The 13,002-nt window shown below is 41.0% G+C and overlaps 1 protein-coding gene and 1 long non-coding RNA gene across 5 annotated transcripts in view; one reads left to right on the top strand and one right to left on the bottom strand.

Moving 5' to 3' along the window:
* Window positions 1–13,002, bottom strand: part of LOC122551515 (dual 3',5'-cyclic-AMP and -GMP phosphodiesterase 11A-like) — a 420,047-nt gene that overhangs the window by 70,782 nt on the left and 336,263 nt on the right. For all 3 annotated transcript variants that reach the window (XM_043693532.1, XM_043693530.1, XM_043693531.1), the window contains 2 exons: window positions 2,287–2,396; window positions 1,267–1,357 (listed from right to left, as the gene is read on the bottom strand). In XM_043693532.1, the coding sequence (XP_043549467.1) occupies window positions 1,267–1,357; window positions 2,287–2,396 (201 nt within the window). The remainder of the gene's footprint in view (window positions 1–1,266; window positions 1,358–2,286; window positions 2,397–13,002) is intronic.
* The window catches only part of LOC122551518, a 73,658-nt gene continuing 61,536 nt past the window's right edge, over window positions 881–13,002 (top strand). For both annotated transcript variants that reach the window (XR_006312123.1, XR_006312124.1), the window contains exon 1: window positions 881–918. This is a non-coding gene — a long non-coding RNA (uncharacterized LOC122551518). The remainder of the gene's footprint in view (window positions 919–13,002) is intronic.

Here is a 13,002-nt window from a genome sequence, read left to right as displayed (position 1 = left end):
GGTGTGGTGTTTCTGTGCAGTGTGGTGTTCCTGTGCAGTGTGTTGTTCCTGTGCAGTGTGTTGTTCCTGTGCAGTGTGTTGTTCCTGTGCAGTGTGTTGTTCCTGTGCAGTGTGTTGTTCCTGTGCAGTGTGTTGTTCCTGTGCAGTGTGTTGTTCCTGTGCAGTGTGTTGTTCCTGTGCAGTGTGTTGTTCCTGTGCAGTGTGTTGTTCCTGTGCAGTGTGTTGTTCCTGTGCAGTGTGTTGTTCCTGTGCAGTGTGTTGTTCCTGTGCAGTGTGTTGTTCCTGTGCAGTGTGTTGTTCCTGTGCAGTGTGTTGTTCCTGTGCAGTGTGTTGTTCCTGTGCAGTGTGTTGTTCCTGTGCAGTGTGTTGTTCCTGTGCAGTGTGTTGTTCCTGTGCAGTGTGTTGTTCCTGTGCAGTGTGTTGTTCCTGTGCGGTGTGTTGTTCCTGTGCGGTGTGGTGTTTCTGTGCAGTGTGGTGTTCCTGTGCAGTGTGGTGTTCCTGTGCGGTGTGTTGTTCCTGTGCGGTGTGGTATTCCTGTGCGGTGTGATGTTTCTGTGTGGCGTGGTGTTCCTCTGCAGCGTACAGCACTGATCCTCTCTATCACTTGAGGATGGAGCTGTACAGGGTAGATGTCACATTGAGTAACTCCCTCTCTGTTTTTAGACTGCCTCTGAAATGTACTCCCCTCAGGGACCTTGATGTAGTTTCCCTTTAATATGTGGCTTGTTTGTCTCTTGGTAAGCACCACCGCTTTTAAAGTTTGGAATAACACTCTAAGCTCAATCACTTGCAAATCAGACTCTGCCCCTCAGCGTCACAGATTATTAAACTTGAGCACAGACAAAATCATTCAAGAGACAGTGTTGCTCCCAGTGCCACACTCTCCTGCAAATCAACACAGCTCTGATAGTGAGTCAGGTAAGTTCAATGTGAGAGTTATTGAAAGCACAGGTAACTTGCAGCAGTTTCATATCATCAGAAGGCTGCATGAAATCCTAGTAAATTACATTTGAATTGCATGCAGGTGGCCAATTTTGATTTTATGAGGTTCCATTACAGACAGGCAAGTTTCCTGCTCGTTTACCCATGTGCCACCAACATCATCAGGAGTGGTTTTCCTGCAGCCTGGGAACTGTTGTATGGCCTCCCACACAGTTTTCTGAGCCCCCCCCACCCCGTGCCATCTTGCCCACTCTAGCAGGTTCCACAAGACCCAGCCCTTTACACTGGGATTTCTGATTGTGTGAAGGAGCCAGAATGCATTACCTCACTTTGAAGAATCATAACTGCATGATTGAAATGATGTAGTTCCAGAGTAGCTGAGGTGCCATACAGCTGTGCTAAGGCAGATCCACTCCTGGAGGAAGAAAAATATGTTTTAAGTTGATCAGAATATATTATTTCTTCTCTTTTTTTAGAATTAATTTGTCTTTCCTTGGAGAATTCTACTGTGTTCCTTTTCTGTTAGGTTTGCTGATTGGTTCTTAAAAGTCATTTTGAGAAAAGGCTGTTAAGGGAGCGCAATAACCTGGCTGTATTTCCAAAACAATTGTTAATACTTTAAAAACTGCCAAGAGAGATTCACCAACAAGCCTATTGGACCTGATTTCGAAGGCATACAAATGTAATGTGAAAAAGGTTTTGACAAAATGAAAACTGCTTAATCCTCTTAAATGTTGAATTGGATAAAATGGTTAGTCTGGTCCTGGATCCGGCTGCTACTTTCATACTGGGATTTTATGCATTGCTGAATTTTATTATTTATTGAAAGCACAGGGAACTTGTATCAGTTTATTTAATCAAGAAGGCAGCATCAAATCCCAGCAAGATCTAATTTCAGGTACACTGCATTATGTTGGATATTACATTGGAAAGAAGGCTGGATTTCAAGAAATAAAATGGAATAACCCTTTCAATAAATTAAGATGCCAATTTAATAGTGGAGTTGAACAATTAATTGTTTTTAAAAATGATAGTACCTGGTGGATAGTCTGAAAGTAACTTTGCATTTATAAAGTCTGTTTTTCTTGTGCGTGTTTTAACTCAATTGGCCAAGATTGGCTGATTTATATTAACTGCAGAATTGAAGCTATAAATGCTTGGTAGATAGAATTAATGAAGAATTTAGAGGACTAACATAAATCTGATAAGAGAAAGAGCAAAATTTCTTCCAAGTTGTTTTCATGTGAGTATTGGATATGTTCGGAGATCAACCATTGTGCTGTTTTAAAAAATATGATTATAGGTAAAAGCAATAGGAATATGTTACTAATCATTCAAACTTACTTTGCTTGGAAAGCATTGTTAGTGCCTCTGTGGTCCAAGTCATGACACAGGCAGCCTACCATTAGACCAAGAACTTCTGTATCTGTCAAAAGTTCCTGAAAATCTGCAGTCTGGCAAAACAACAAATATACATCAGGCAAAGTTGACTAACCCCAAAGATTTTGTCAATGGGATTGTCAGAACAAGATAACAATATTTACAGCAAGTGCACTCATTTACAGAAAGTTATCCAATAAACATAATTACATAGTCTGTAATAACTATCTGACAGCTCCATATTTATGTTTTATTAACATAACATTAAGGCTTTATTAACTTGTGTTACTCATATCTGAGGTACTGTGCGGATGCAGCTCCAAAGAGCTCTAATATGAATGAATGTGAATGGAATAGCCTGCTCATACTTACTCCAAGACTTGAAGACATTCCTATGAGGGACGCCACTGGTTTTACATAGTCAGCCATTTTGGTTGAGGAAAAAATGATGAAGTTTGCATTTAAACTTTTGTGTTAAAGGGAGAATTTTGCCTCCTGATAGTGGAGGAACGGTGTATGAAAATTTGCTGCCTACTAATACAGCATGTTAGTACAAAGCTGCAGTAACTTTATCCCAAGAATAAAATGGCAGATATTCCACCCCCTGTATAATATGTAATGAATTATCTAGTGGCCAACTCTAAAGAAAAATACTTAGCTTCAGAATAAATTTGCATGTCCATCTTGTAAAGGATTGTAAACAATCTTATTAAAATAATTTCTAAGTGGATATGTCAAAATCTATTTCATTTTGTTTTTCGTTTAAATGGATAAAATGTCTCTGTCAAAATAATAGAAGAATTTGAAAGTGCACTAATATTTTCAGCAAAGATGTGGGACTGGGATGAACAAAGTTAAAAATTACACAACACCAGGTCACAGTCCGACAGGTTTATTTGGAAGCAATAGCTTTTGAATTCGACAACCAGCTGATGAAGAAACAGTGCATTGAAAGCTAGTGCTTCCAAAAAAAACATTTTCAGCAAAATACTGCAGACATTAATTTCCAGGGTTGTGAACTTCACTGGTTGGACCAACATTTATTGCCCATTCCTGGTTGCCATTAAGGTGGTGGTGAGCTGCCTTCTTGAACCATTGCAATCCACCTGCTGCAGGTTGACCCACAATGCCTTTGGGAAGGATGTTCCAGGAATTTAAACCTATTGACATTGAAGGAACGGCAATATATTTCCAAGTCAGGATGGTGAGTGACTTGGAGTGGAACTTGCAGCTAGTGGAGTTCCTATGTATCTGCTGCCCTTGTTCTTCTAGATGGTGGTGATTGTGGGCTTGGAAGGTTCTATGTAAAGAGCTTTGGAAACTTGTTGTGGTGCATCTTATTCATGGTGTACACTGCTGCTACTCTGTACTGGCATGCAGGAAGTGAATGTTTGTGGCTGTGATGCCAATCAAGTGGACTTTTTCCTGGATGGTGCCAAGCATCTTGGGTATTGTTGGAGCAGCACCCATCCAGGTAAGTGGGAATTATTTGACCATATTCCAGGCTTGTGCCTTGAAGGTGTTGGACAGGCTTTGAGGATTCAGGACTTGAGTTATTTGCTGTAGGCTTCCTAGCTTCTGACTTGCTGTTGTAGCCACAGTTTTTATATGGCTGGTCTAGTTCTGTTTCTGGTCAATGGCAACCCCCGGGATAATGATAAAATGGGGATTTAATATGGTAATGCTATCAAACATCAAAGTGCAATGGTTAGATTCTCTTATATTGACAATGATCATTGTCTGGTGTGAAGATGTTGCTTCTTCAACAAAGTTGTGTTGTCCGTTGTTTTTTTTCAAGAGGGTCATAAAGGCAGAGGTTCTGATATGTCTGGAAATATTGATTTGAAAACAGTGGCAGGGGAGTTCAGGTTTTTTTTTCTAGTTTTTGGTTTATTTTTAGCCGGGGACCTGGAGAAACAGCTACAGTGAAAGGAGGTTCCGTGTTTCAACAGAAGTCTTGCCTGAACTTTCTCTCTGAAATCTCTCCGGCCTGTAAGAACCCGTGTTTGAATTTACCTTTTACCATGAGGTGTCTTTAAGGGATGTTGCAGGAATTGGAATAACTTCATTAAGTTGCAATATTGCAAATAAGTTGTTATTTTAAATTTTTTTTTAGTTCATATTTCAACTATAATGTTTAAACAAGTTCTGTTTTGGGCAGCACAGTGGCTCAGTGGTTAGCACTGTTGCCACACAGTGCCAGGGACCTGGGTTCGATTCCCGCCTTGGGCGACTGTGTAGAGTTTGCACATTCTCCCCATGTCTGCGTGGGTTTCCTCCGGGTGCTCCGGTTTCCTCCCACAATCCAAAAGATGTACAGGTCAGGTGAACTGGCCACGCTAAAATTGCCCGTAGTGATAGGTGCATTAGTCGGGGGTAAGTATAGGGTATAGGTCTGGGTGGGTTGCTCTTTGGAGGGTTAGTGTGGACTTGTTGGGCCAAAGGGCCTCTTTCAATACTGCCGGGAATCTAATCTAAAGCTGAGTGGTTTGACCGGCTGCATCACTCCTGGAATAACCAATTTATATCTGCCTAAAAGAAAATAAAAAGCTAAGGTCAGGGCTACCTTTTTAAAACACTTTGAGGGGGTCTGGCCTGGTCCATAACATTGGCATTTGTGTGGTGTTAATATCCTTACCACTCATCAGCCCAAACTTGGATATTGTCCAGGTTTTGTTACATGTGGACATTAAATGTCCCAATATCTGAGGTGTTGCGAGTGGTACTGAACATTGTGCAATCATCAGCAAAAATCCCTTTCCTTACCTTGTGGTGGAGGGAATGCCATTGATGAATCAGCTGAAGGACACTACCTTGACGAACCCCTGGAGAGATGTCCTGGAGCTGAGATGACTGACATCGACAACTATAACTATCCTGTGTTCCAGGTATGACTGTAAGCAGTGGAAAGTTTTCTCCCAATTCCCACTGATTCTAGCTTTTCCAAGGCCTCCTAATGGCACATCAAATCAAATATGGCCGTGATGTCAAGTACAGTTACTCTTACCTCCCAGCTGTAGTTCAGCTCTTTTGTCCATGTTGGAACCAAAACTGTAATGAGGACAGTAGCTGAGTGGTCTGTCTTTTAAGACATTGTTAATGAGAGATGACCTCTCAGGTACAAACGTAAAGTTTTGGAAAAGAAGATCCTTTTTTGTAATCGCCATCAAATTAACCAAAAGCAATGCCATAAACATGACCAGCAATTAAAGCTGCCCATTTGTAATTACAGGGCAGGCTTGAAGTGTAAAAATGTAATGTGAATATATTAAGTAAGATGGTCAACATCCTAGTACAATGGCCCACAATTTAAGAACAAATTCTTCAAGCAGTTCACTGAATCTTGCCAGTTTTTCCACTCAGTTAGCATCCTGAGATACCCACAAGCTAATGGCAAGGATTGAAGTAAGGTAAAGGCTTTATTGAAAAAGAATTAACCTGGCACTGCTAAGATATCATTCCACTCTACTGAGGAATGGTGTGGTTCCATGTGAGTTTCACGTTGGGAAGAGGCTGCAGACTCAACTTGTGAAAATCTCACACAAATACAGTTGAATAGAGTGAGGGAGAGAGGAGAAAAGAATCCCATTCTAATCAAACATGAAATTAAAAATAGTCATCAGAAACTATCAGACCTCCGGAGTGGACAGCTATTTTGGATTTATGACCAAAACCATCAAGGTTAAATTCTTGAGACAACGCCACAGCCTCTAATTCTATTTTGTGCACACAGAAAATGGGACAGTGTGATGAAATAGCAGAGTACTAGTTTCCACAAGGAGGTGTCCTTCAACTGAATTGACTTGTTATTCAGGAGGGTGAAAGTGAGGACTGCAGATGCTGGAGATCAGAGTTGAGAGTGTGGTGCTGGAAAAGCACAGCAGGTCAGGCAGCATCCAAGGAGCAGGAAAATCGACGTTTCGGGCAAAAGCCCTTCATCAAGAATGAATACCTGGAAGAAGGCCTGAAGAGTGAACATAAATGATCTGATGGTTCTCATTCTGCCCAACAGAGTTTGGAAGGAGGTGTGGAGAACTCAAATTCTAATCTCCTCTGACAGAACTGAGAGACAGTTGGGTAGACTGATGAAACTACCACAGCAAGTACCTCTGTGAATCAGGGATAAAGTCAGAGACCTTGGCAGAGACGTAGAAGAAGGAGATTTAAATAATAAAATGTCAATTCACCTGCCTGTATAGAGTCAGAGATTTGGTAGAGAGGTGGAGATGTAGCACACATGGTTAATGCAAACATATATCATTAGTAAGTTATGTACAATTACAAAATAACTAGGAGGTGGTTCCTTTACCAGCCCCATAGTGGAAGAGGTGAAATCTTTTCCTTTATATGGTTACTATTTACAGTGTCCATTCTAAACATGATAATATTTGCTGACAACAAATATTTCTGTATTCTGTAGTAACCCTTCTCCCAGACCCAAATAATGTAGACTAACAGATGGTGGCAGCAGGTGAACAGGTTGCAGAGTAGAAGAACAGTCAGCAATTGAACAGTATGTGGAGAGCAGCAACAGAACAGAGAGGTCATTGCCATTACCTGAGTGCTTCAAGTCATTTGCAGGCCAAAACCAGGGTGATCAGTGGTTGAACTGGGCCTCCAGCTTTACAAAGCACTTTGGCACTGGCTACAAAGACTAGTAAGGAACAGATTAATATACTCTTGCAAGTGTGGATCATATTCAATGGTTACTTCAATCTCAGGAAAAATACTGTTGTCCAGCAGGGGAAGTTTAATGAACACAACCAGGGACAGGAGAAAGTGTTGCTTAGTTTATTACTGACTTATGTCAGATGGCAGAAAATTGTGAATATATGAATTTAATGGCAGAATTAATCCATGGACCTAAGCATTGTCGGGGTCTTAGATGAGATTTGAGAGTGTAATGCTGGAAAAGCACAGCAGGTCAGACAGGTGAATTGACATTTCAGGCATAAGCCTTTCATCAGGAAAGATCTTAGATGAGATGTTGGATATTTTGCAGTTAAGGCATAACAGGAATTGTCAAAGACTGTTCAGTTGACGAGGCAAGTACAGGCTACAAAATGGAACTATAGCAATTGAATGTGACCTGGAGACTTCTTAGCAAAGTGACTCTGTGCAATTCACAGAAATAGCAGAATCATGGTAAGGGTCCAGTAGTCACCACAACCCAGTGGTGAGCAATACATGGTGAGGGAAGGCAGCATCAGCATGAAGACTACCCCACCGAAATAGCGGGATGTCATATTGCGAAAAATGGTGGGGTCAAACTGAAGCAGAGTGTCTCAGCAAGAAGTTTATATTCAGAAAAAGAGGAATAGAAAATGCAAAAGTTAACACAATCCAAGGTATTAAAGATTTTAACAATTAAATTGGCTCCATTCCTAGGCAAGAATAAAGGATCAAATGGAAAGTTTTGGAATGCAGAAATTATAGTTGACAAACATAAAAAATGTTTTAAACTGGATACTAGAGATGTTGTTATAGTTCTTTCCAACGCTGAACTAGCCTGCAGCATAGGATCAGAACATAGAATATGGAGAAAAGGTAGGCTATTTGGCTCTAGCAACCATTCAATAAGATCTTAGTTGTGTCCATTTTCATATACATAACCCATATCCATCAACTCCCCTGTCTGTCAAAAGTCTAACACAACCTTGAGTAGACCCAGTGTACACTACCTTCTGGTGAAGAGAATTCCATGTGGTAGTGACTGCCTCCGAAAAGAAAATCTCCTCCTTACTGGTGTCTTAAAAGGAAAACATCTTATTCTTAAACTCCACCCCATAGTTTTAGTCTACGCAACAGGTGAAAAACTTCCTTCAGTATTGACATTTCTCAGTTCCCTCAAGATCTTTGTGTTTCAATATCACCTCTTATCCTTCCAAACACCAATGGGTATTTAAGCTTTCTTCATAAGATAGCCCTTTCACCCCAGGAATGGATCAGATGGAGATCAGGATCTTCTTCAGACATTAAATGTAAAAGTGCATAGACCAGGAAGCATATAATCTAAAGACATGGAATAGGTGATGGTCATGCTTCATTATAAAGAGAGAAACGTCACAGATACTTATGTATAATCTAGAACCAGCATTGTTCACCTCCAAGTAAAATAACTTATAGGTTTGCAAGTGCTTTGGAAAGTGGAAGAATTGAGAAGCTGAAATAAGCTGGATGATTTTAATATGGAAATTCTACAATTGTTCAAAGGAAGCACAAAACAATTCATCACATCAACTTGTTTCTTGAAGCAGAGCTTGTGTTTTTGTTAACACCAAGAAACATTCCTCACCCACTTTCCAGAAGGTAAGGCAAGAGGTTTATTCAATGCTACGAGAGGTAGATATATCACCTGAAACAAAACTAAAAGTTGGTGTTTAGTTTTCTTTCCAGTAGCAAAATCAACTGCATGACTTCACAGCACAAGGATTTGGATGAAGAGGCTGAAGGTATGGTAACTACATTTGCTGAGGACACAAAGATATGTAAGGAAGAGAATTATGAAGAGGATATAAGGAGCCTCCAAAGATAGGCTAAGTCAGTGGGCAAAGATCTAGCAAATGGATTGCAATATAGAGAAGTATGAAATAGTCAATTTTGGCAGAAAGAATAAAATAAGCATATTAACTAAATAGTGAGAGGCTGCAGAGCTCTGAGATTCAGAGAGATCTGAGTCTCCTCGTACATGAATCAAAGAAGGTTAGTATTCAGGTACAGCAAGGAATCAGGAAAACTAATAGAATACTATGCTTTATTGCAAGAGAATTGAATACAAGAGCAGAGAGGTTACACTTCAGTTATATAGAGCATTGGTGAGACCACATCTGGAGTACTGTGTACAAAACTGGTCACTGGACTTATGGAAGGTCAAGCAGCAGTAGCAGTTCAGAAGAGGTTTACTAGACTAATATCTGGAATGAGCAAATTGTCATATTGTCAATTTCAGGTAATTTCATGGAGACTCTCTATAAGCTTGAGTAAGTTAACTGTCACAATTTATACTGCTCATCTCATTTTGTATGCACCATGCCTCTATAGGAAAAAGTGCGGACTGCAGACATGGAGTAATTGAGTCATACAGCACAGAAACAGACACTTTGGTCCAACTTGTCCAAGCTGACCAGGTTTCCCAAACTAAATTAGTCCCATTTACCTACGTTTGGCCCATATCACTCTAAACCTTTCCTATTCATGCACTTGTCCAAATGTCTCTTAAATGTTGCATCTACCTGCATCATACCTGCATCTATCCCTTTCGTTGGTATTTCATTCCACTTAAGCCTCTATAGCGCTGCACCATGCTATACTGTGCTTACCAGGTGTAGATGTGCTTGCTGCTGGAATCTCCTTCTGGTATTTCCGCCACTGCCACATTAATTAAAGCCTAGATGTGCACCAGGTCAATCCCTGCCAGCCACAACTCAGCCTTCACAGGATTCACAGTGAGAGGGAAATGGCAAAGAGCCCCCTCAGAGGGCATGCAGGTGGCATGGGTGACACCAAATTACAAATGGGACCTCTCATGCAGAAATGTATTGACACTTCACATTATCATCGTCATCATCACTAGTCTGATTAACTGTCATTGTAATTGAAACTACAAGAATCAAAACTGCAGACTACTCTTCATTAGGCCATCTTTTTGAACCCTGTCGAAGGAAGTGCTCCTCTTTACCAGCATAGCATAACATCTCATCGTTGTTCAGACTGACCATGGTCCATAACTGCCGGAATGACTTGAAAGTTCGTGGGCGGCACGGTGGCACAGTGGTTAGCACTGCTGCCTCACAGCGCCAGAGACCCGGGTTCAATTCCCGCCTCAGGCGACTGACTGTGTGGAGTTTGCACGTTCTCCCCGTGTCTGCGTGGGTTTCCTCCGGGTGCTCCGGTTTCCTCCCACAGTCACAAAGATGTGCAGGGTCAGGTGAATTGGCCAAACTAAATTGCCCGTAGTGTTAGATAAGGGGTAAATGTAGGGGTATGGGTGGGTTTCGCTTCGGCGGGTCGGTGTGGACTTGTTGGGCCGAAGGGCCTGTTTCCACACTGTAATGTAATCTAATCTAATCTACGGCCTGATGAGATCAGATCCCTGACTGATTTCTGGACAGCTCCTTGACTGTCTTACACCTAATCTGTTGTGTGCTTGCTGTGGTCTGCAGTGGTCCAAGCCCTTCTCACCTTTAGTGCCTGACTGACTGTGACCAAGCCCCTGGACTGATATCTGATAATGCGCTTGACTTTTTCTGCCTGATCTCTTGACTGATGCCATTCGGTCTTGGGTGAGATCTACTCCAATTTGACTTTAAGGCACAGCTATTTTGTTGAAGCATATTCAGTGTAATTGCCACGAGTTGCTTGCTGATGTGGCACTGACGTTACTATGCTAGGGGTAATAGGGAGAGTACCTCTCTGTCAAACATGGGCACAGGGCTAAGGACAGGTTGTCTATGTAGGTTGATTCATGCCCCTGCCTCTTTCCTGGTCACAGAGTCACAGAGTTACAGTCACTGCTGACAGAAATGACAAGCTGCCTAGCTTTGTTTCTGCACTAAGAGGAGAGGCTAGACTGAAGGACAATGAACCTGAAGGCTCTGAATAATGCACAAAAACGTAAGGCAAGGAAGAGATGCCATGAGCATCCAATTAGAGTTATTGAGCACGAAGAACAAGCTATGACCCCTGAGATGTACCCTTCCATGCAATATAAGATGTCAGTGAGCTTCAAAGTACAGTATTGAACTGGTGAACTGCATTCCTAATTAGGCCAAAATGTTTCAGGGTGTGTTTTGATGCCACCGTTTGTGGGTGGGGTTTTGGAGGGAGCATACAGATAGTCACTGCCTGTACCTGGAGACTACCCTGAGATCATCAGCATCCATAGTTTTTTCCTTTATCTTCCCCTACCCTAATATAAGGAACCTTGTTCCTATAATGAACATATCATAAAGGAAACACAATGGAATTGAACAGGTTAGATGAATGCAACCAATCGGACCTTTCATTCTAGTTGAAAGAATTTGAGAAATCTATTACAGACAAAGAAGAAATACAATTAAACACGTCAAAGCTGAAACAACAGCAAATAAACACAGCTGCTGTGGAACAAAAGCAAGTTTATACTTTCAATGAAACAGGAGAGAGAAAGATCTTTGGATTTTCAAAAGGTGTTTGATAAGGTATCACTCTCTAGGCTACTTAATAAGCTAAGAGCCCATGGTTTTGAGGTAGCATATTAGCATGGAACAAGAATTAGCTAATTAATAGAATAGGATAAAGGGGGCATTTTAAGGAATGGATAAGGTGTACCTAGTAGAATGTCACAAAGATCAGTGCTGAGGTTACAATTAGTTACTTTATAACCTATTTGTCACTGTTGTAAATTTAATTCCACTTACTGTGGTGTCATGGAGTCATACAGCACGAAAATGGACCCTTTGGTCCAACTTGTCCATGTCCACCCGGTTTCCCAAGCTAAACTAGTCCTAAACTGCATTTGGCCCATATCCCTCTAAACCCTTCCTATTCTTGTACCTGTCCAAATGCTGCATCTACCTGCATTGTGCCTGCATATACCTCTTCCTTTGGCAATTCATTCCACTTATGTGTGAAAAAGGTGTCCATTTGGTCCCTTTTAGATCTTTCTCCTCTCACCTTTAAAATATCCCCTCTAGTTTTGAAATCCTCTACCCTATACAAAAATCTTAACTATGCCCCTCATGATTTTGGAAACCTCTATAAGGTTACCCCTCAACTTCCTATGGGCCAGTGACAAACATTCCAACCTACTTAGCCTCTCCTTTAATTCATTTTTTCTTTATATAATATATTTTATTTAGAAAAAATAGATCTTTAAATATTACAACAAATACAAAACAATGCAATTCAAAACAGTACAAAAATAGTACAAAACTAAACCCAAATAATAAAACAAATTCCCCAACCCACCCTCCTACACGAATGTATAAACATATATAGAGAAGTATAAAATTAAAAAAAAACTTAAACTAGCTATTTAACGAACTAAATAAATATCTAACAACAAACAAATAGTAATAACTCAGCCCAGCCAAACAAAACACTCATACGTTCACAGTTCCTCCTCCCTAGATATTGGACTCATGAAACACAATTGTTACGGCTTTATAAAAGCCCTTGTTAGTGTGGCAGATAAATCTGTGTCCAGGTATTTCAAAAAGGGTTGCCATGTCTTGTAAAAATTCTCAGTTTTGTGGTGTACCATATTTGTGAGAAAATCCAGGGAAATACGCTCCATAACAATCTCCCGCCAACCCGACAGGCCTGGGGGGTTTTTCTGATATCCAACCTAGCAAGATATTCTTCCTTGCACAGAATGTAAGAATATTGAAAAGTTTTGCCTTATGCGAGTCTGTAGGAAATACAATGGGTAGGCCCAAAAGGAGTGAAATAGGGTCTTTCTCCACCCCTACACCTAAAATCCTCCCCATTGCACCCACCACAGTGCTCTAATATGTTTGAAGCCTGTCACAAGACCAAAGACAATGGGTAAGAGTACCCATACAGACCTTGCACTTGGGGCATGCTGAAGATACCCCTGGTTTAAATTTTGACAAATGGTCTGGGGCTAAGTGGACCCTGTGGAGAATCTTCAACTGTAAAGCATGGGTCCTATTGCAAATTGATATCTTCCTTACATTC

Source organism: Chiloscyllium plagiosum, chromosome 7 (genome assembly GCF_004010195.1).
Source record: "Chiloscyllium plagiosum isolate BGI_BamShark_2017 chromosome 7, ASM401019v2, whole genome shotgun sequence".
Taxonomy (NCBI): Eukaryota; Metazoa; Chordata; class Chondrichthyes; order Orectolobiformes; family Hemiscylliidae; genus Chiloscyllium; species Chiloscyllium plagiosum.
Note: the sequence above shows the minus strand (reverse complement) of the source record. Positions and strands in the feature narration are given on the sequence as shown.